The 23,718-nt window shown below is 36.9% G+C and overlaps 1 protein-coding gene across 11 annotated transcripts in view; it reads left to right on the forward strand.

The window, feature by feature from the left end:
- Nucleotides 1-23,718, forward strand: part of FAM172A (family with sequence similarity 172 member A) — a 438,543-nt gene that overhangs the window by 271,860 nt on the left and 142,965 nt on the right. For 7 of the 11 annotated variants that reach the window (XM_058731896.1, XM_058731116.1, XM_058736139.1 and 4 more), the window contains 2 exons: nucleotides 8,497-8,613; nucleotides 16,261-16,345. In XM_058731896.1, coding sequence (XP_058587879.1) covers nucleotides 8,497-8,613; nucleotides 16,261-16,345 — 202 coding nt within the window. The other 4 variants (XM_058735455.1, XM_058734724.1, XM_058733913.1 and 1 more) reach the window with 4 other exon arrangements.

The following is a 23,718-nucleotide window of genomic DNA, read 5'->3' on the forward strand; positions in this document are numbered from 1 at the left end:
ATTTTCAAACTGAGTATTGTGAACATGCTTACTACTTATTTGTATCAGAAACATTTCTGGGTGTATCGTACATTTATAAGGTTTTAATAAGTTTTCTCATTGTTCCATCTAAGACTATGTATTGTCACCAGTTAAACATCTCCTTTGCCAAGCCTGCCCCAGTTTTTTAGACTGGCAGTGTTCTTACTTACATCTTTGTAATATATCCACTTGATTTATGTTCATTATAATTTTTAAAGCTATGTTTTATAATATCCTGCCTTCTTATGATCAGTCCTATGACATCACATCGTAAAACATTTTAATCAAAGAAATCACTCTGATGAATCCTTACACTGTTTTCTTAATATGTGACCTCTTTTATTTTTTTCCTTACAATTAGCTTGCCACTTTCATGATTGATGAAGTTTTTCAAACTGTTGCCTTTTTTCTGTCGCTATGTATTTTTTGTAAAGCACTGGTCTTCTTTTCCAGTTCCCAGATTGTCAATCACTTGTATTTGTTTGTTTGTTTGTTTGTTTTCATTTTCTTCTAAACCTACCTTCCATGTATGCTTTTTTTGTCCCTGTAGGAACCTGCACGTGGCAGCATAGTCTAGGCAGAAAAGGAAAAGGAAGTTATTACTGCTCTCTTCTGGCCACCTACAATACTAAATCATAACTTGCCATTCCCTAACTGGTGGCTGGAGACTTATCTTCATAAATACATGTGACCCAAGAAGTTTCAGTTTACATACCCTATCCCTTGGGGTTCTTGCCTGTGGAGAGCCTTTTCCTTCCTGAAATTAGACAAAGGTTGTAAGAATTGTAGCTAGGGCTTCAAAGCACAGGAAAAGAGAATGTTGTCTTATCCTGTTGCTACCGTGGAGCTCCAGCTGGCCATGTTTATCTACCCAGGGTGTGAAGCTGTATGTCCGTCTGTGAGGGGCTCAGCACAGCGCTAAGGCTTGCCCTTAAATTTTAAACTTAGGAACTTTTGGAAATATTTCTTGTATGTTTTCCTACATGATTATTTTTATAGTGATAACTTTATAGCTTTGGGGTATATGCTTAAATTGTTGAGCATTGAAACTTTGTAAGATCTACCTGTTTGCTAGAGTAACATTGGACTTCTGTTGTATATATAGTGGCCATATAATTTATCATCCAAACTAGGATACTTTTAACAGTGGAAAGAGACATGACTGATAATTATGCCAGGGAAGTAGTTATGAACCAGGAATGTCCCGGGCTAATTAGAATGTGTAGTTATCCTATTTATACCTAATCATTGTCTCTACAATCATTTAAGCAAGCCCAAATCGCTTTACATAATTAGGGGATGGAGCAGGGGATGTAGTAGTTGTAGGACACACAACTGCTACCCAATTTGTGCAAATGTTGATGTCACTGAAGAGTACATAGATAGCATTTTTAAAAGGAAGAGCAGATTTCAGAAATTAAAAATGAATGTCAAGGTAATAATGATAGCAGCTGACAATATTGATTGCTCCCATGCTTTGTCTCAGTTGTCCTTCGGTGATCCTATGAGTTAACTACTACTATTATTATTCCCATTTTTGTATTCTCATAATGATGAACCAAAAATTAAAATTTAGGGACATGGAGTTCCAAAGCTCATGCATGCTTTTAACTGCAACACTATGCTGCCTTCCTCCCGACATACTTTGTATCTCTGATTGTCTTCTTTTTTTTTTTTTAATGTAGTCAGCTATACTTCCTCTATGTAGGAAACAAAGTGGTACAGGGACTCGCTGCCAGCTTGGCACTGCTATGCCACGGCTCCATGCTTTGTTGCTGGCCCAAGTAATTCTGAAAGGGCTCACTGATGGCAGGAAACGAGAGCTGCCACAGTATGGCTTCACCAATTCTGTTGTAATTTTTAAGTGCATAGTGCTATTACAGGTCCAGTGTTCTGATTACAAGATCTTAAACAAACACAATAAGCACCTCTTTCTATTTCTCGGCCAGGTAGTTTTAGAATTACTGAACCATGTACTCTAAAGCAAAACCAGCCTGTCGTAAGTTTCTTCTCTTTCATGGACCTGTGTCTTTTTAAAAACCAGTATTTGTCATTAAAGGTATTTTTGGGTAAGCTTCTGTTACCTTTTACACTGAGAAGGCTAGTTTACAAATATGGAGTAGTTTGTCTGGTGTGTTTTTATGGTATCATCTATTATGATTGTGTACTATGTGCCACATCCTCCATTAGTCGCTTTATATTCGGTTCATTTCAACTCAAAATAACTCTGTGAGTTAGATGTATTTACCATCTCCCTCTTACCTGTGATGCAACTGAGACCCAGAAAAAATGGAAATAATTCACTCAAGGGATCATTGCCGGAAGCGGCAGAACAGGGATTTGAAACAAGGGAATCTGATTCCAAAATCCTTGAACCTAACCACTGCATCCCTTATAAAGACTGCTTACTCGGAAGTTTCTACTTTCCAAACAGAAAAAGAAAAAGAAGGAGAAGAAGAGAAGAAAAAAAAAAGAAGTGAATGCAGATTAGAAATGTGAACTGAGTAGCATGTGAGAGCTGAATGTCACAGTTGTCTGGATTTCCTGCTGGGCAGTTTAGTCTTCATATTTCATCTACTGAAGTGTGTATATTTCACTGTAATCACTAGAGGTACTTCAAGGGCCTTGGGTGACAGGACCGAGGTTTCAATATTGTGGCAAAAGTGATATTTGTTCTGTGAATAGCACACTATTGGGATTGACATGTACAAAAGAATCTTCAGGAAGACATTAACAGAAAAGACTCTGCCAAACCCAGCATTGGCTGATTAGTCATCTTGGCCCAACATACATTTCCAACCCAGTGGGCCTGATAGCACACAGGGCAGTGTGCCATGAGCCAGGAGATGTACAGGCACAAATGTAAAGTGATGGGAGAGGTTTGTGGTAAAGTATCATGGCTTATCAAACTACATAAAAACTACACTCAACTAGAAGCACTGAGTGTAATTATAATCTGCACAACAAAAATGTTACAAGGTGCCAGATTTTCACACTTTTCAAATCTTTGAAACAGCTTAATCCGCAATCTTAACTCCAGGAGCTCGAGAGGGAGCTAATCTATTTATACACACACACACACACACACACACACACACACACACACACACACACACATTTTTAAAAGACATCTCAACTGTGCTATTAATCAGAGTGATGATTCATTCATGCTCATGCAGTAGTAATGATCCTCAGATTTATAAATGTTCAGTAGTATCAGATCCTAATCTGATGGAAACATGCATTATTTGATTTTCTTTCAGAATATTCTTTCCTGTACAAGCGATTCACATGCTGTAACCCTCACAGTGCATATGTGTAGCACATGTCAGAATTTTAAAGGAAGGTAGTGACTTTTGCTGATGAAAGACATTAAGACATTTCCCTCAAAAACATGTTTAAAACATATTATATATGCTAATATAGATACGGACCTGTATGCACCTATCACATCCCTACCCCCAACTCACACTGCCTTCTTTCCGGAGGCCCCCTTGGACTTTAAAATCTAAGATAATTTATTCTGAGCACTATAGCTGCTGGGCCACAAATATGGGAAAATGAAATAATGCACTTCTTTTAGGTTAGGGTGAAGACAAACCCAATGCAGGGTTCACTTCTTTATGTTGAGAGAACTGAACCTTGTGTTGTGTTGGATTCATAATTTCCAAAACCCAAGACCCTCAGCTAGAGATATGAAACTGCTTCCAAAGACTCATGGCAGAGTGTCTCTCTAACATGAACATCCCCCTGCCTTCAAAAGCTTATCGTCTAAGCTAAGACAAGTGGACAGCAACTTTTTAACTTAATTTGGTAGAAGTAAAGGAGTCTGTGCTTTCCTTTTCTAAAAGTAGTTCATGATAGATGTGTGGGGAAAATGAAATAGGTACAGAAAGGGAATAAAGAAACTTTTAAAGGGACATGAACATTTGGATTTGGCCAGGTACCTGTGAAGATAGTAGGCAGGTGCTTCCTCTGAGGGCTTTGCAGAAAGCATGGTGAGGGGAGGTACGTGGACAGAAAAGATCTGTGTGATTTCGGGGGAGAAATGGTAGCAGGAAGGGCCATAGTGCACATGGAGGAGAGCAAGACTGGCTACTGCTGACAATGGCCCTCCCACACCACACCCCCCTGATCTTCATCTCACCAAATACTCTTAGGGTCTGATAGGCTTTCTTTTCTTGTTACAGTTACTTAATGTTTAAAATCTTACTCTAGAAAAAAAAATAATACAAACTCCAAAAATTTTAAGAGTATGATGAGCCTGTATGCAGATGGTATATGTTTTTAATCTGTTCAAAGTACTTCATATTTATTGGGTTAGTTAAGCTTTTGTCAGACTAGGAACACTCAATATGGGGAAGAAAAGAGCAAATTAATTTTGTAGAAGCTAAGATGAGAGGACTATGAAGAGATAAATACAATTAAGAAAGGGACACAGTGACTCAGTCACTCAGTGACTCAGTCTTGCTTTCGGTTCAGGTCACGATCTCACAGTTCATGGGTTCGAATCCCACATCGGGCTTTGTGCCGAGAGTGTGGAGGCTCCTTAGGATTCTCTCTCTATGCCCCTCTCCTCTCTCTCTCTTTCAAAAATAAATAAATGTGAAAAAAAGCGAGGGGGCAAAAATATCAGGTGGCAGCATCAAATACTTTGTATTTTCAAATCATCAGTATGTTTTAAAGAAATATTTAATTTTCCCTCTTATCCCAGACATCATTTTACTTTAGAACTGTAACAATAATTTTTAAATGCTGCTGATAGTCTGGTTTAGCACATGACTGATTTCTATGTTGGTATGATTTTTAGAATTTCAACATTCTTTACTGATCTGGATTTGAATTTCTTTAACCATTTTTAAATGTCCAGGTCAATGAAATACTGTGTTACTGAAATACTGTAAAGAAAAGGAGATTAATCAAGTGAGTTCATTTATGTAAGAGCATTATGATATATTACTGAGAAATAGACCCCATGTGACTTTCATGAAAGAACACAGGACTTAAAGGCATGGACAATGCAGAGTTGTGTCATTTTGTATCTGTGTGGCCTTTAACCAGTTTCTCAGTCTCAACCAGTTTCCTCCTCCACAGATGGGAAAAATAATTCAAGTTTTGTATATATTTCAATATTATTTAAGAATAAAATAAGAATGATTATTCATTTTGAAATTTATGAAGTCCTACTCAGATGTAAATAAACATTGTACACATGAATAAAAATAAATAGTATCTTAAGTATAATTTTATCATATATAACCTCTTAAGCCATGAAGCTTTGAGATGTTGATGTCTAGGACATCAAATTTTTTTGTCACTTTTATTCAACTATTGATACCATACTAAAGACATCATAACAAAAAATGGAAGGTCATCCTTTATTTTTGAAAGATTGGTATAGGTGTGAAATTGATCTTCATTGTTTGAAGAGTTCACTTAGCAGGTACTTCAAAGTTCATCCAAGACTATATGGGAACACTGAAATTACAGGGTCTTATTATTTTTAGAGACTAAAATCCTTTTAAGAATCTAATGAAAGCTTAGGACCCTCTGTCAGAAAAATATTCCTGTCATGTACAGACAGAATTTTGCAAGGAATTTCAAAGGAGTTCCTATCCATGGATCCTAATAAAAACCACCTTGCACCTCCACCTGTTCTATATTCTATCTAGAGTCTGTCTCTTAAACAATCTTGATTCCTGTGTTCGCCCTACCCCATCATTGCTATTCTCCAGCATTCTTCATCAGTGCTCACTCCCAGTGGAGGCAGTAAGAGAGGGAAGGGCTATGAACCAAGCTAACACATACAAGAAGCCAGAGGCTTTGGACAGAAATGGCAGTTGCAAGTACCTTCATTGAGGCTAGAATCGAGGTAAATTAATCCAAAGAACTAAACTGTTAAGATTTTCACCAATTTACAATTCTACTGCTCCTACTAAACAGTCAAATATTTGAAATTCTTTGTACTGGGTTCATTTGTAGCCCGCTCTTCTTTGAGATCCTCTAGAATTTGACCACTCTTCACCTCTAGTAATATAAAGTGAAAGTGATTTTTATACTGTAAAGGACTAAAACTGTATAAGAGATATGCTCGATTCTGTGAAGAAAAGTTACACAGCGTCACATCCATTGTGTGAAATGTCAGCCAGATGGAAAAACAGACCAAAGGTTTTTTTCTCTGATAGTCCATCTAACAACTGTATATTTTTCCAAGTTTGGAATTTTAATTACCACATTTCCTGCTTTTCCACTAAATCCTCAGCCTGTTTGACTCTTAATTTTATGTCGTTTCACAAATGGCTTTCAATATTCTGTGTCTTCAGATAACGCCACCTTACAGAAGTCAGCATTTGTTAACAACAACCACAACAAAATCCAGGGCAAATATTTTAAAATGCAGACATATTCTTAGAATACCAGAAGAGCATGCTCTTGTTTTGTAACTTTAGCAACAATCGCTCTAGATCTCTAAAAGTGTTAACTGTTTAGAAAATGAGAGTAAGGACATGTAGCTTCTTCATGAGCCAGGTGGATTCACTGTTGTGGAATTTTGAGTTCTGTTATCTGATGTCAGTTTAAATTTTTATATTCTAGTGCCAACATGATCCATGACAATCTATTCTTTAAGGTAGTTTTATTTTTTTATTATATTTTAATTTGAGTGTCATTGATACACAATGTTACATTTGTTTCAGGTGCTATGCTCACCACAAGTATAGCTACCATCTGTCCCATTACATTGCTATTATAATGTCATTGACCGTGTTCCTTATGCTGTGCTTTTTATTCCCATGACTTACCCATTCCATAACTGGAGACCTATCGCTCCCTTTCCCCTTCACCCATTTTGCCCAACCCCCTGCCTCATCCCCTTGGTTTATTCCCTATATTTATAGTTCTTATTCTGCTATTTGGGTTTTTTGTTTTGTTTTGTTTTTTAGATTCTATTTATGAGTGGAGTCATACAGCATTTGTCTTTCTCAGTCTGACTTATTTCACTTAGCATAATACCCTCTAGGTCCATCCATGTTGTCTCAAATGGCACAATCTCATTCTTTTTTATGAATGACAGTCTATTTTTAAAATAAAATCTATAAGGTAGCAAACTACTTAATAATGAATGTGAAGTATTGAATTAGAGTATTATTTTATGCTTTTAAAAATGATTGATATTGCAAGATGAATTTTTGCAGTTACATTATGATGTTGATAAGCAACATTGATTTTAAGATTTCCACATTATATAAGCAGAAAACAAAAGGCCTAAAGATTTAAGGTGTGGAAATTCTGCTGAAGCAGCATTAACAGTGAATTCGATTCCCATTAGGTAGTGTTCACTGAGAGGGGATGTGCGTATGTAGGGTTTGAAGACATTGAAAACAGAGAGAGACATTTTTCATTCAGAATGCCAACAGGCGTCATTTGGTATCAGAAGCCTGGCTTTTCAACGTTCACTGTATGAGCTTTCATCACCACTCAGAAGTCTCACTGTTTTAAAATGCAGTTATATACTTTTGAGAGACAATTCATAGAAATTAATAGCAAATGATTAAAAAATTGCTCTTTTTTAGAGGGAGAAAAGACATTTGATGCCAAGAAACAGTGAGGGCATGGCTATGAAATTTAGGGCTACTGCTTCCTGATTTAAGTGTAATTTTTTATTAAGCTTTCTTATGCTTGTGTCAATCAGAGTCCCTAGTCTTAGTAGATTAAAACCTCTCATGATTCTTTCGATGTGGAGCTATTATTTTTCACTTTCTTTATCTTGCAGACGACTGGTGAACTCTTCAGTTTTCTTTAAGCAAAATGGCTCTTTTTTAAGTTTCAGAACCATTTAATTTTATAGAAATAGCATTCTAAAGAAAAAAGTTAGAGTGTAATACTGTAGCGTGTCAACGTGAAGAAATACATTAGAAAGCCAAATGATATTGATAGGCTTTGAAGAGAAAGATCTTTGTGGGCATTTAAAACACCAAGGAATTACAAGACTGTGTTGAAGAGCAGGCTAGTTAAATTGGAGAAGTCAAAGCAAGACATCTTTCATTACTGACATGCCATCTACTGAAAATAAGTAGAAGTTAGTCCTAAGTAGCTAACAGTGAGCCCCGGGTGCTAACTTCCCTGAAGCACTGAAATAGGAAGTGGTGGAAGAAAGTTGTAAAAGAAACCCTCAGGGATTCCTCCTTTTTCCCCCTGTGATCCCTTTAATCCTTGAATTGTCAAACCGCATGGAAAATAATAGAGCTGCGTAGTTCTAAGACTTAAGTGGTATTATCTTTTTAAAAGAAAATATTAGGTCTTTTCACATCTCTGGACAAGAACAGGGCATGCGTTTGGTACAGAAAAGAGTAACTTTGAACAAGAGATACCTATTACTTTTTCAGTTTTAATATATTATTATCTATGACTAAGCAGGCTGCACCCAGTAGGGAAAAAAATTATAGCCAATATTTTATTTTCCTTTTTTTGAAACAGATGATTCAACGAGAAGCAGATGTAAAAAGTAAGGTAACTGCTGTGGCGTTGACAGACTCTGTTCACAATGTGTGGCATCAAGAAGCAGGCAAAACGATTCGAGAATGGATGAGAGAGGTGAGACAAGATTTTTTTTCAATGCTGAGATGAATGAGTGAGAGCCTTTATATCTTGAGCCCCCACCAACTTATACCACCTCCCGCCCCCAAACTCCCTTTCTAGAGGCGGAACATTTAGAGAGAATATAAAAAAGTAGACACGCTTGAAATAATAATAGAAAACCCTTCTGAAGAACAAATGTGTTTCTGAAAGCCCTTCTCCCTTTTTTTGGCTTTCTGTAGCATGTTATGTATGCATACAGTATACAGTAGGAACTTGGGCTAAAGAAGGTCATGATCTGTTAGGAGGTTATTATTCTCTGATTTTTTTAATTTTTCCACCAGCTATTTAGCATTGGCGCAGCTCAGTTACAGGAAAGTAGCTTAATGTACATTGGGTCTCACCCTTTTCTTGAAAGGTGGTCAGTATGTGACACTTCTTAATGGATCGGCTCACTACTGCCAGTAGGGGGAGAAGTAAAAAGCTGATAGCGTTTTGCCAGATGGACCCTTGGGCCTGGAGAAACCTAAGGGCTGGTCATGGTCCAAGCTCAGGATAAGAAAACTTCTTTTACCATTCCTGAGGGCTAGTGAGCCTGAAAACTATCATGATTCGTTGAACATGCTCCTTTTTTTTTTTTTTTAACTTTCAACCTATTATTTCTTTTATTTTGGTTATAGATGTACAGCTGAAACTTCTTTTTTATTTATACTTATCTTTCTGATATTACAAGCAATTGACATCATCTACACCATGCTATATCACTTGTCCAGTCAAATCATATATTTCTTTAAATGAGAACTAGTTGACCTTCCTAATTTTCTCCCACTTGTTCTTAATAGGAAACCCACACATTTATTCAGCAGACCTCTTACCATGGGTATGGTGGGCAACTTCTACCAGCCCTTATGGTGTGCTGTAAGGACTGGAGAGTTAATGTTTGGAAAGAGTCTTGAATATATAGAAGGACTAAGCTGTATAATCCCATAGTGGTATAATCATAATATTACCAGTGTGTTTTCACTGTTGTTGTTATTCTTTCCATTAGAAAAAGGTTAGAGAGGGAGGGAGCCAAACCATAAGAGACTCTTAAAAAACTGAGAACAAGCTGAGGGTTGATGGGGGGAGGGGTGGGAGGGAGGGGAGGCTGTGTGATAGGCATTGAGGAGGGTACCTGTTGGGATGAGCGCTGGGTATTGTATGGAAACCAATTTGACAATAAATTTCAGATTAAAAAAAAGAGAGAGAAGAAAAAGTACCTTCATGATGCAAAAATCTAAAATATTTTTACTCCATTCCTCATAATGTTATAAATATATAAAGGTGGACTTTTCATCTGTTCTAACATCCAGGTGATTTCTAACCACATTGCTTTTCATAGTTATCCTTTCACAATTTATCCACATCCTTAATTATCTTCTCCAAGGGCCTAATTTTTTTTCAAGAGAAATTTTGTGTATTTCATGCCTATACTTTTTTTTGTGTCCGAGCGGGTGTGAAAACATCTCCCAGCATTATGTAAGTAGTAAGATTAATAAGCGTACCTTTTTCCCCACATATAACCACTATGGAACTTAGTACTTGTCCCAAACTGGAAACATCCCTGTTCATCATTTCTTAATTGGAACTTCTTCATATCTCATTCCAGGTGACGAACATAACAAAATTTATTTTGATTTATTATGATTTACCGTAAGTTGTTATTCAAATTCCATTTAGTTAATGTACATTGTAATATTAGTTTCAGATGTACAATGTCGTGATTCAGCACTTCCATACAGCACTCAGTTCTCATCTGAGTGCATTCCTTAATCCCCATCACCTATATCACCCATCTCCGCCCCCCCTCCTGCCTACCTGCCCTTTGGTAACCAGCAGCTGCTTCTCTATAGTAGATTTATTTCTTCAACCATTTGTAACAAAGACTAGAGTAGGTGCTGCCTTCAAAAATCAGAATATATTAATCTATGCCTTTTTTCATCTGACTGAAATAGGCAATAGTTGAATTCATCTTAATTTAATCAGCACTGGCATTAATTTCTTTGTAAGCATAGCTTTTATTAAAATTTTTAATATTATATAATTTTATAAATGACCTATTCCTGAATAGTTCTTTTAATTCCCTCATTTATGCCTTAAGCATGAAATTGCATGAAGAGTTTTTTTATTATGACATACCGAAATTCAGACTCTAACTCAGTCACTTACCTAAGTGTGTGATCTTGGCTAAGTTATTTAATCTCTTTGAGATTCAGTTTTTCATCTCTGAAATATGATACCTGCCTTGCAAGTACATTTGGAAAATAGCATACATAAAAAAAATGCATGGACTTTGGCATTTTAAAGAAGTTCAATAAATCATAGTTCTTACTGTTGTTACCTTCTTGCCCGCAAGTAATATAAAATACATGAGTTGTATTCTTTTGTTTTATGAATGATTTGCATACTCAAAATATCTTGCCATAGGGTAGTAATTCAGTGCAAGGAGTTAGCAGAACTGAGTTTTGATAATGATTCTGGCTTAGTCACTCACTAGCCAAATCACTAACTGAGATCTGGCATATACCAGGTACTCTACTGAAGGCTTATTGTCTTGGGAAAGCCACCTCATCATTCTGGGCCTGTTTCAGATATAGTAATTCCTATCCCATCTACTTTGTGAACTACTTTGTGAAAAAAAGTAGTGTTCTAGAAAACACTGTAATATCCCAGAGATGAAAATTATTAGATCTCTGTTGTGGAGCTTTGAAATTATCCCTGCTCAGAGAGCCTCTCTAAAACAAGAATAAAAAAGGAGACTTTGGAAGCCTTTGCCAGATATCCTTGTAGGAACCCACCTAAATGTGTGACCCCCCTCGTGGAGAATTCAGTATGGTTTGGCAAAATAAGAATCTGGTGTTTCTCAGCACTCAGGATAAAACTCTGTCGCTTTTTCTTTCTCTTTTTTTAGTCTCTGTCCACTCTGCAAGACTCCTTGAAATAATGAAGAACAAACAACCCTGGGTTCAGTGAATAGAAAAGAGCTGTTGTCTTGAGCACGGGTGTTGAGAGAAGGGTGTGGTAGGGTAACGTCTGTGTCCCTCAGCACCTCCTCCTCTGGCTTCAGTTGCAATCGGCTCAAAATCTAAGATATTTTGCAAATATGCCTCCCAAGAAAAACAACTTCACTTAACTGGAATGTTGTCCATAAAAATAGTAGTCTGGTTATAGATGAAGCCTCATTGCTTTTGGCCTCTTAATGATTAACTCCATTATTTCACCAAACACCACTTTAAAAACATTAGAAGTGTCTCCTGGTACAAACTGCCTGGTCATTCTTCTTATACTACAAATTGATAAAACTGCTTTTTGTTTTGTAAGCATATTTAAATTAATATGATAAAGATATTGATTTTACTATTCACTTAGTATAAAAAGCTGATTTACTTTTTTTTTAATTTTAGCAATTAGCACACAGAAAGGAAGTTAAGTACTATATTCTTGTATTACTTATATAATTTTAAAATAACAATTTGAGGGCTACTTTTGACAATCACTCTGAGTGAGAACTACTCCCAACCAAAAGACCAAGAATCCATACTTAACCATGACTCATGAGGAGAGGTAAAAAGTAGCCTGAGGCAGCTCCTAAAAGACACTTCATATCTCAAGCTCCAGGACTGTCAAGTGGGTGAGACCTGCAGGATATTATGCTAGATGAAATAATTAAAAAAAAAAAAAAAACAGACACAATTAAAAATACTACATGATCACACTTAACATGTGGAATCTAAAAAGGTTGATTACATAGAAACAGAACAGTGGATACCAGTGGCAGGGAGGTGAGATAAATGGTCAAAGGGTACAAAGTTGCATTTATGAAGGGTACATAGAGGCCCAATGTACAGCATGATGTGCAAATATATCTCCAGATACTTTGCACAGGATACTTAGTACCTATTCAATACTGTATTGAATACTAGAAATTTGCCAAGAGAATAGATTTCTGGTTCTTTCACACAACACACACACACACACACACACACACACACACACACACACACACACGGTAACTATGTCAGAAAATTAATTAGCCTGACTGTAGTAACCATTCCACAATGTATGCCTGCTTCAAATCATCACCATCACATTGTACACCTTAAATACATACTTTTATTTTTTTTTTTTAAAGGCTGAGTGGGCAAATGTCATTTCCTGACATATTCTTGGCCTCTGAAAATCTCCAGCCAAGCCAGATGTATGGATCTACATAACTGTCATGAACCCTTACCCAGCACCATCAGATCTAAGTGGCAGTCCTTGGAAATACAATCTGCTGAATTGTAGTTGTTCTTGTCTGAGGACACAATGCCTTCCATTTTAAAGCTCTACCTCTAAGGCATTGGTGGATCTCAGGCAAATAAAATAAAAATGAGGAAGTACCTAAATTCAACCAGGTCAGCAAATATGTCTCCAGATACCTTGCACAGGATACTTAGTACATATTTTTCTCTTTAAATATAATAGACTAAGTTCTAATCTTCTTATTAAAAATTTTAATTCATTTCATATCTACACTGAAATATTGTTCCCAATATTTTGGATTTCATAAAGAAGACAGTTTATAACCACAAAAAACTGTGAGTTCATTATTTCAGAGTAAAAGACCTTTGAATTGAAAACACTTAACTCTAAGAAATACTCTCTGTATTGCCAATTTTTTTTCCCCTCAAACCCAGAGAAACTTTAGTTACATTGTGCATCCCAAACTCTTGGCTCTGGCCAGGGGCTTCCTTCTCTCTGGTTGGGATGAGGCAGGGCTACATCAGAGGCCCAAACATGTTTCACTTGCTATCTATAGTAAAGCATGCCTGGCTGCTCCTTAGAATAGGATCGCCAGGGGCTTAGGACACACTCCAGCATGTTCTGAATTTAGGTAGGACTTTCCTACTCAGCTGCCTCTGTTGCCATCCAGGACACTACACTAGTGTCCATCTCAGCTGAAGAACTGGGGTGAGGGCAAAGTGAGGGTGAAGCGAGAAGAGGAATAGAATAAGCATTAGGAAAACAATGAAAGAAATTTGGTTTTTAACTCTAGTTTTTAAACTATAGAAATGCATCTCAGAATAGGAAGTTGGGAAAAAAAAAGAATAGGAAGTTGGATTTGATATGATGGAATTTCAGACAGATTGAATTCATGTGAATTCAGGTGTAATGGCTGTGTGTTTCTCATATTTATTTCCATGTATTTCGCATACATTTACATTAATAATAATATTATTATTATCATTTTATTTATTTATTTTGTTATGCTCTGTCACATGGCAAACATATTTTTTGATTGTTTTACCCTTTTCTCTACATATTTTTCCCGGTGGGATAAAAATGTTACACGAACGTGCACACACATGTCCATGTACGCTCATCAAACTTCTTTCAAGCCTTAACTGTCCTTCACAGGTACTTTGTCATTCCAGAGAACTTTTGGACATACTCACTTTATAGAATGTTTATTTTCTAACCTATTTTTATGAGAGATCAAAGACTAAACATGGATCTAGATAAAAACTGAAATTTCAGAATCATAAATATTAACCTATCTTTTGTTTTAAATGTTTGATTTAAAGGTGACCTGGATAAAATCCATTTTATTCAGCTTTTTAAAGTCAGTGATAATGAGTTAGAAAATGATTAATCACCTGCATATTGTAATGTACCATCATTTTCATTAATACTAGAAATATCCTATAAGACGTAGTTTTACATATGTGAAGTGTAGGTGAGCAGTATTAAGACTGACATATCACCTGGGTAATAGCTGACTTTCATCAGATTTGGAGATACTACGAGGATGAATAATAATTAAAATATATACCTAATCGCTGCCTGTCTGTAGGTAGTGCTAATTGCTGTCATTGAAAAGACTGAATTGTTTAAGAAAAAGAGAGAAAAAGGGAAAGTCATTCTTCATTGAAGCTATCTCCCTGTATCATTGGGAGCCTATTTTTAGTACCTATAGAAGTCATGATTTTTGAATTTATTAGGGGCTGTGATGAATGATAAAACGAATCATCCATTTACATATCTTGACACTGCTTTGGAGAATACTTATTTCTTACAAGCAAGTGTCATATTGTATATAAAAGCTGGCTAATTGTGTGCTAATCTTCTGCATTATCTAGAACTCTGTGATGTGGTATTCTATCAATAGTAATATTAATTTTACTTATTTCAGATGTATCAAATATCTTCTAAAACCCTACTTCTTTTATAATTTCTGCTTTCTCACATTGTATAATTTTGCATTCATCTGCTAATTAAGATTAGGAGTGCTAGTTATAGAATACATATTCACTTTAAACCATCAAGCTTTTGTAATACATAAAATACTAATATTTTATCCATTTTAAATATAAAAAGAGAGAAAGCATTTAAGAACATTACTAGATGTTGTGTTTGTTTTCATGGTTTTTTTTTTTTTCCACACAGTTCAATAGTTTCATTGATCTACTGTTTCTTACAAAAATCTGCCATGCTTTGTGAACTTCACTTTCTAATCTCATACAGCAACCCTTCCTTTATGTTATTCCTGCTCTCCCTGGTCCCAGAACAGTAGGGTTGCCTTGACAAATCTATTCAAAAGCCATTCCTCGGCCTTTATTGGTGGGGACTGGGGCCTTTGAAATTCTCTCCTCACTGCAACACAGCTGACATCTTCTTCCAGACAGAATGAATTAAGGAAATACAATAAGACACTTGATCTACCAGTCAAGGATCTTTCCACAGTGAGGACGGATTCCATGGTGCACAACCAGGGCAGCAAGCATCTAAAAATATACAATACATGCTTGTTTACCAGAATAGCAATAAGCGATTTTTCCAACATGATTGATAGGATGATTTCTTTTAAAATAAAATCTGTCTGGAAATTCAGTGTGTGTGTGTGTGTGTGTGTGTGTGTTAGAAATTTTTTAAAAGCCATATGAGGCTAATCACATTTTTTTAAGCCAGACTTTAAATACAGAATCAAAATGTATAGAAGGAATATACATTGTTTTTATTTCATTTGTCTGAATGGTAAGTCATCATTATCTTAAAGATTGGTTTTAATATTGAAGGCTTTGTGTCCTCAACCACACAGCTTCAATTCACTAGGTTGTATTTCTTTTGAACCATTTGATACAGCCTTCATTGAACCCAGGTTGAAGTAAAAAATTACAGTATATTTATATAAGCCAAATTTTAAGGAGTAAATGCAAAATTTATTTCTTGTAGTATTACAGAGACAAAGACTATAGTTCAAAAATGAAGCTATTCTTTCATATGATCAAGTTAATATTTATTTCCATCTAAAAGTTAAAAATGGACATCCTTTTCAGTTTTCCTTAATTATAATCTTAGCCTTTTGTTATAAATGTATTCCATCATCATTCACAGAAGCTTACATGTCTTCTTATCAGAACAGATAATTTGCTGAATTGTAGAAGATAAACTTTTTTCCACAGCCACATTGGTCATGAATAATACTGACTGTTTATATAAGAATTTGTTTTTATAATGCATGGAAAAGAAATTGGATATACTTCTAGAGGTTGATTATATAGGATAAATTTATCTCTGCAGCCAGAAAAGTTGGTCTTGGTTTAAAAAATGTTTCAACGGAAAATTGTCTCTATTGCATTGCAGAATTGTTGTAATTGGGTCTCTAGCTCAGAACCATTAGACACATCAGTGGAGTCCATGCTGCCCGATTGTCCTCGAGTCTCAGCAGGTATGTGTTTGATGAGAAATGTGTGGGGTTTTTTTTAGGGTGAAAAATATGCTAATGAAATGTGGAATTCTATTTTGCGAATTAAGCATGTTGTTCTGCCTCGTATCTTTGAATGAATTATTGGTAACATACGGCATCGGTCTGATCTACTACCAGAAATTTGTTAAGTGGCTGAAAATGCTTACTAACAAACCTAGTAAAGATGAATAGGTGAAGCAATTTGCAAGTAATATAGACAGTTGCCGCTGAAGCTTAGGGAGACAGGATGTACATAAATAAAAAGTTGATTAAGACAGGGACTGGTAGCTAATCAGGATCTCAGAATATTTGCCTTGGATTGAGTACCAAGTCAGTGATGGAACAGGCAGTCAAGGCTGTGAGTTCAGAGAAGAGAGACTGCTGTGACCTTTAGAAAAATTTTTCATGCAGAATATTTTAGCTGGACCTCGTGTAATAGGTAGGATGTGGATTATAGAAAGACATCAGGATGATATTCTAGGCAAAGGGAACAGAGCAGTGTAAGGAATAAGGGCTGGAATGGATCTGAAAATGTTCACAGGAAACAAAGGCAACATGGGCCTGCCTACTGGAAGAGGTAGAGGGTGAGGTACCTCAGGAAGCAGGTGAGCTTAGGAAGACAGTTTAAGGATGGAATTGATCTCCAGCCAGCAGAGTTTGTACGTTAGTCTGTCATGTCTAGATAAGAGGAGTGATGATATTTTTTGTTGCTTTCTGGTTTTGGCTTTCACAATTCCCAACCAGTTTGGACGGTAAACACAAAATGAGCAGTGGTATCTGGTTATGGCTGCAGAACAAAAATGGGCTTGCTTTGGCCAGAGATGTCAGAGAACGAGCAGAAGTTTTGAACACAAATGACTCCATAGGACAGTCATAGTGAACAGTTAATCACTAAGCACTTAGAGTTGCAGACATGTTTACATAATTGAAGGAAATAATTTGGAGAACAGTTCAAACATTAGGTAAAGAACTATTATGTAAAAAATTATTACCACTGTATTTCACTATCACAAATACCTAAACCTGAACTCAGCCTCACTGTCATAGATAAACTTTCCAGGTCTGTCAGTCAAGGTTCAATCAGAGAAACAGATAGGAGATATATATGCTACAATATATCTATATAATATGTATATGTGTGTATTTATATATATTATACAGTGTATATGTTATATATTATAGTATATATAATACATTCACATACATGTATGATATTATATAATTTTCTTTATTATCAGTAGTTATGTTCTATAAAGTCGTTGAGAATGCTGAATTAGTGAATCCTGGGGAAATACAAGATTAGGTTCCTACAAGCTTCTGGCCACAACATTTTTATTAACCAACCAATGTATAACCTTGCTTTATGAATGTTTCTATTTAAAGACACCTTATTTAATAAATATTGTTGAGTTCTCTAACGTTGAACTCACAGCCATCAACACTGTAACTCATACCTGAATGCAGCTTATCTAACACATTAATTTTCTCCATAAGACACATCACGGTCTTCTTAGGAACACCAGGGCTTAGTGGTTAGGAACACTAGACAATACTTCAGTGCTATCCTTGGAGGCCATTTCAGCCAGTGAAATCGCCAAAAAAAAAAAAAAAAAAGCACAAAATGTGAAAAACATGGCACTAAATAGTCTGTGAAAAGGACACTGAAACAAGAGAACTGAAACCAGAAAGTTAAGCATGGCCTTATTTGACCTTAGTTAGGAATGCAAGCTAGGCAACTCACATTTTTCACCACTCTGCACATGAGCATCAATTTGGGGGTTTTAAATAAATTTTAGTAAGTAGGTGAATTCACGAATGTGGAATCCACAAATAATGAGGATTGACTATATATAGTAAAGGATTTGTTAAAAGGATTTGACCTGGGATTTGACCAGAGCTGGTTAAGCTCTGTAAGAATGTCGACTTTGCATCCATGCTGGAGCTTGAGACCACAGAGCAGACATTTATGAAAGGGAGATGGATGTAAAGTGATGGAGAGCAAGAATGAGACCCCCATAAGCATGAACTGGAGCCCATGAGGATGGACTTAAGCTCATGTTAGTTCTTTTTGCTTCTGTCCTTGGTGGTGTGGGTGTCCTATAGAAGGCAGTGTCCTACCCACACACACACACACCTGGCCCAGGCATCAGGGATGCTGAAGGGGAATTCATTGAGGGTGGAACAGGTGTACTTCTGGCCACTCATGCCTGTGCTTGAGCTAGCAGATGAACTACAACACGCATGAGCTAGAAATGGCTGCCGCTTGACTTCAGCCCTCCAAACGTCCCACAGAAATTTCCTTTCTGTAGCATCCTAACCAGAAACACACAATTTGAAACATAGTTCTGGGAAACATAGTTCAGTGTAGCCAAACTGACACATTACAGAGCCTCCACAGTTCACCCCTTGTCACCTTGGCAGTTATCCACATCTTCTTAAACCAAACTTAATCTGCAAATAATTGTAGACATTAACAAAGTCATGCTTGCATCTGATGTGATCCGACTATCCCATGTACAAACGAAAACACACAACCCCTTTCCTCAGGAAAGGATACAAAGTCCTTTTATTGTCCTTGGCTGATGTCCATTCTTCTTACCTTTTGTATCCTGTAGTTTAAATACTGAGAGAAAAAGCTAATTATGCTGACACATCTTACATGAAATGATAAAGAAATAAGAGAGGAAAACAAAAATGTTTAATATGTGTGTGTTCAAATCGAAATAAGAAAGAAATACCCATAGTTATTACATTCCTCATTTTTGTAACTGGCCTTGTAGCTATAGCTGGTATTTAAAACTACCTTCATTCCACGTTCCCTTTGTTCTTAACAAGCACCTCAACTGGTCATGGTTCCTTGCCTGGTCGGCTGACCCATACCTTCATTGGAAACAGCCGGGCCATTAGGTATCCTGCCTGAATTAGATGGTTGTAGATTTCTGTTGACATTCATCACAGGAAATACTAACGGGTGTCCTAGATGGTTTGCTGTATTGCAGACACACTCCTCTTTATCCCCATTGTGTAGTAGCAACTCGGTTATCCCTTAGTAATCAGGATCAATCACCCCAGCCAATATAGTAATACTCTTCCATTCCTTCTTAATTCAGTGGTGTAAGGAGCCCATAGTGGCAAGATGACAGTCTCAGCTTCCAGTTCAATGGAATCATTGTTGTGTCACTCAATAGAAGCATTCCTCTCTGTGGAACTAAGACCTTTAGATCAGCAGAGCCTGAAATCATAGAAATGAGAAGACACAGTTTTGTTAGTAGGTCACTGAGGGTAATAACAAGAGAAACCAGTCCCATTTCCATCCCTTCATTCCCAGATCTGGGAGAATTATCACATGAATTAAATGCTGATTTAGGGTATGTACCACACCCTAGAATACCAATGTATTCTCAGCCCCACGAGGTGTTGTCACCTAACAGGCACTGTAACCTAGTCACCATTTTATGAAGCCTGCTGCTTAAGGGATAACAGAGAATATGGTAAGACCAGTGAATGTGGGTGGAGCTAAGGCTCGTTCTTGTCCTCTGACTTGGATCTCTCTGATGGAAGCCAACTGCTGTATTGTGAGTTGCTCTGTGCAGAGGCCCATGTGGCAAAGAATTGGTGGCTCTGGCCAGGAGTCAGTGAGTACCTGAGGCCTGCCCTCAGCCAGGTGTGTGACCTTGGCAAAGGATTCCCTCACAGATCAGCCTTGAGATACACCCAACTCTTTGATTACGGTGAGACCCTATGCCAGCTACTCAGCTAAGCCACACTCAGATTCCTAACCCACAGAAGCTGTGTGTGCTCAATGTGTATCATTTTAAGCTGCCCAGTTTTGGGGTTAATTATTCTGCAGGAGTAAGTAATTTATACAACAGATTTAAACTGCACCTCTGGCGACTGCTCAAGCCTATGTAGAAACCACCAGAAGCTTTTTGGGGGCTAAAGCCTTATAAGGCTCATCCTGCTCTGATATCTTAGGATTTAAGAGCAGCTTTCTAAAAAGGCAGTAAAAAGTTCATTGAAGATAATTCATTCCTAGCCTTGTTCCCTGACTGCCTCATTAGACTTTGCTGTACAATGTATCAGAGAAAAGATGTTAAGTTTCTTCTTTATCACATTTGCACACTATATCATTTGATCACTAAGTCTTCTCACTATGTAGCTCTTATTTTTCTTAGGACAGAATTTGGTGCTCCCTGTAACTTTTCTATTCCCTTTGGGTTTTTATTCCAAAAAATTTGGCTTAAATCAGAAGGAGATTTCATGTTCACTCCCCAGCATATATCTATCTATTCCTCAAATGTTTTTCTCACTTATTATATTCCAGGTACTATTCTGGAAGTTGGGGACATAGCAGTAAACAATAGCTTATCATGACTATCTTTTCTCCCCCCAAAATAAAAAAAGAAAATTAAAAAGAACTGTTTCCTGGACCTCTGCTAGTGGTAGATTCCTCCCTTTGAAACTGGCATCATGAGAAAAGAGGGCCAAACCCCCAGCATTTTCCACACGTACTTATAAAAACTGAACAGTTTTTCGATCAAAATCAGTGATTTCTCTCAAATAGTTCTTTAAAAATGTTGAACAAGAGGTATGACATGATCAAAATGGGATTTTGAAGAAGATTAATTTAATAAATGGATAAAAGAGAGAAGCACGAACCTGGAGGCAGCAGACTCAGCCGGCCATGACGATAAAGCTAGTAGAGGCAGATGGGGTGAACTGGATTGGTGGCAATTGGAATAGACAGGAAAGGAGAGAGATGACAAATATGACTCGGGAAGAATCTGCACTCCCTGTTGGCAAATAGATTGCATATGGAGGCTCAGTGAGAGGGAGAAGACAACAATAAGCTAGAATGAGAAGTAACTGGGATAATGAAAACATTACCAAAATATAGAGGAGCTGGAGGAGGAAATCAGTTAAGGGCAAGAGAGGATGAAACTATTCTATGGCCTACTTGATTGAGGTGATGGCACTTGAGGGATGGCAGGAAGTTCAAATGGAAATAACCAAAGCTTGTTGCTGTATCTTGGAAACACCTAAAATTCTCCAAGCCCAAGTTAATAATGGATATCTAGACTCTGCATTCAATTTAGTGAAGTCTTTTTTTCCCCCATCTTTCTAACTTATAAAGTTTTTCTTAAGCGATATTGTTTTTATTGTTTGACTAAAGTCTGTGGTCATCACAGTGAAATTGCCTGTAAAAATACATACTCATTTAAGACTATTTTTCCTTCATTGCTGAATGTTTCCCTTTACAAAAAAATAGATCTGTTGTTCATAATAGATTCATTTTATCACTGTTATTTATCTGTGAATATATATGTATTTTAAAAACAGGTACAATAAAATTTTTAAGTTGTATTTAACACATCCATGGTCATTATTATCAGTACAGTCATGCTGTTTTTATTTTTCTTTTGAAAACAAATATTACACTTGACAACTCCACACTTAGAAGTTGGCAGTGTTGTACCTTATACTTAAAATGAAGTCTGACTTTTCACTTATCATATAGGGAATGGTGAATATTTGAAGGGTCTTGAATATCTGTCAACGGACTATTTGCCCCACCCCTATTAATGGTGTTTCCTACTAGTAAAATCAGCCAGTTAAAAACACTGTTATTCAAGAAATTACATAACAGGTTAGTAGGACCTGTGTTTATCGTTTATTGTATAGCCCACATTCTCGTTGTTTGTATGTCTGTTACAAAATGGCAACAGCAAGTATCCACCTCACTTATCTTGTAGAAATGTTGTGAGAATAATTTGTGTAGTATCCGGAGGGACATTTTGAGTTCATCAGAAAGAAAGCCCTATAAAAACCTAATGTGGTACTGTATATTCTCATTCGTCATTTTAGAATTTAAGGCTATCATTTTAAAACTATTATTATTTTAATCATATGGGAATGAAAAAGCATTTGCAGACATATTGTCCCTTCCTTTCCCGTCTCTAATTCTAATCTTAAACAACAAATAACTTAGTTGTTCATATTTTCGTTTGTGCTCTGTGACACTGATAAGGGTCACAAAATATTTCACAGAAACCAGAGTCACAGAAAGATAGAAAATACAGGATGAAAGCAACTGTGCTCCCTACGTGCCTCTCTGGGTGTGTGTGTTCAGTCGGCACACCTTCATTCAGCAAACATTTACTGCAGTCTAGACATTGTTCCCGGTGCCAAGGGGGTAGCAATGAATTACAACAAATAAAGGTCCCTTACAGAGCTTGCATTCTAGTAGGGGAGACAAATAGTAAACAAGGTAAATGAGGAAAACATGTAGCATGCTAGATAGTGGTAATTGGTAGGAGAAATATGAAGCAGGAAGAGAGGACTTGAAGCATGTGGAGGTGGAGGCCAGAGAAGGCCTCACTGAGAAGATGACATTTCTGGGACATTCCTTCTAGTCCTGCTCTCCAGCCACTTCCCACTGATAAAGACAGTACTTGCCCATCTGACTTTAGAGATCCTTCCTAAATTCCAGGCTACCTACTGAGCTCAAAATTCTATACCCTTATTCCCTCCCAGCATTCTCTTGTTCTGGGTCCTTGAAAACCTCAACTTCTCATCAGATCTATTTTATGAGTTCTCTAAGATTTCTGGTAACCATAAAGCATAGGAATGAGCAAGTTATTAAGGTACTCCACTCTTCCTTGAGCTACACATATAGAAAAGTGTAACATTTATATGGTGCCCTGGTTTTCACAGGCAAGGTTGCTTATGCTCAGGGGTGAAGGGACAGAGCCACTTCCAGGAGACCTGCAGGGTAAAAGGATCAGTATTTTGACACACCTGGGGTCACTCTGCACCAGGTTCACAAGTATGGCAGGCTCTGCCTCCTCACAGCTTCATTTTTCCACCTACTGTGAAGGAAATACCTGAAGCTAGATTCACTAAAGCTGTGTAGTCTAGAGATGTGATGCCTGTCAACTTATTTCCTCCCAGAACTTGTATCCATCTCATTTTTCCTTGTCCTTGTCTGTCATAGCTTGAGACAGGCCTTTCTCTAATATTTCATTTTATCTAGAACACTTGATATAAATCAGGGCACCTCAAAATTGGAAAGATAATAGCATAAATATTAAAAAAAAGAAAAAGGAAAAAGAACTATAGTAGATGTCTTAGGGGTTAAGAATTAAACTTGAAAACTTACTATATTTAGATGACCTCATCTTGGTTCTGGATGTAGAAGGAGGCTGTTGATGACACATGCCTGTCAAGCCCCATTCCTCCTCCAGAACTGAAAGTGGAAAATTAGTAATTTCTAGGTATATTTGAATTGTAGAAAACCTCCTAACATAACCCTAATTTTACTTTGCTTAAATAGTCCAGATTAACTCTTTACAGTG

This window comes from Neofelis nebulosa, chromosome 1 (genome assembly GCF_028018385.1).
Source record: "Neofelis nebulosa isolate mNeoNeb1 chromosome 1, mNeoNeb1.pri, whole genome shotgun sequence".
NCBI classification, from domain to species: Eukaryota; Metazoa; Chordata; class Mammalia; order Carnivora; family Felidae; genus Neofelis; species Neofelis nebulosa.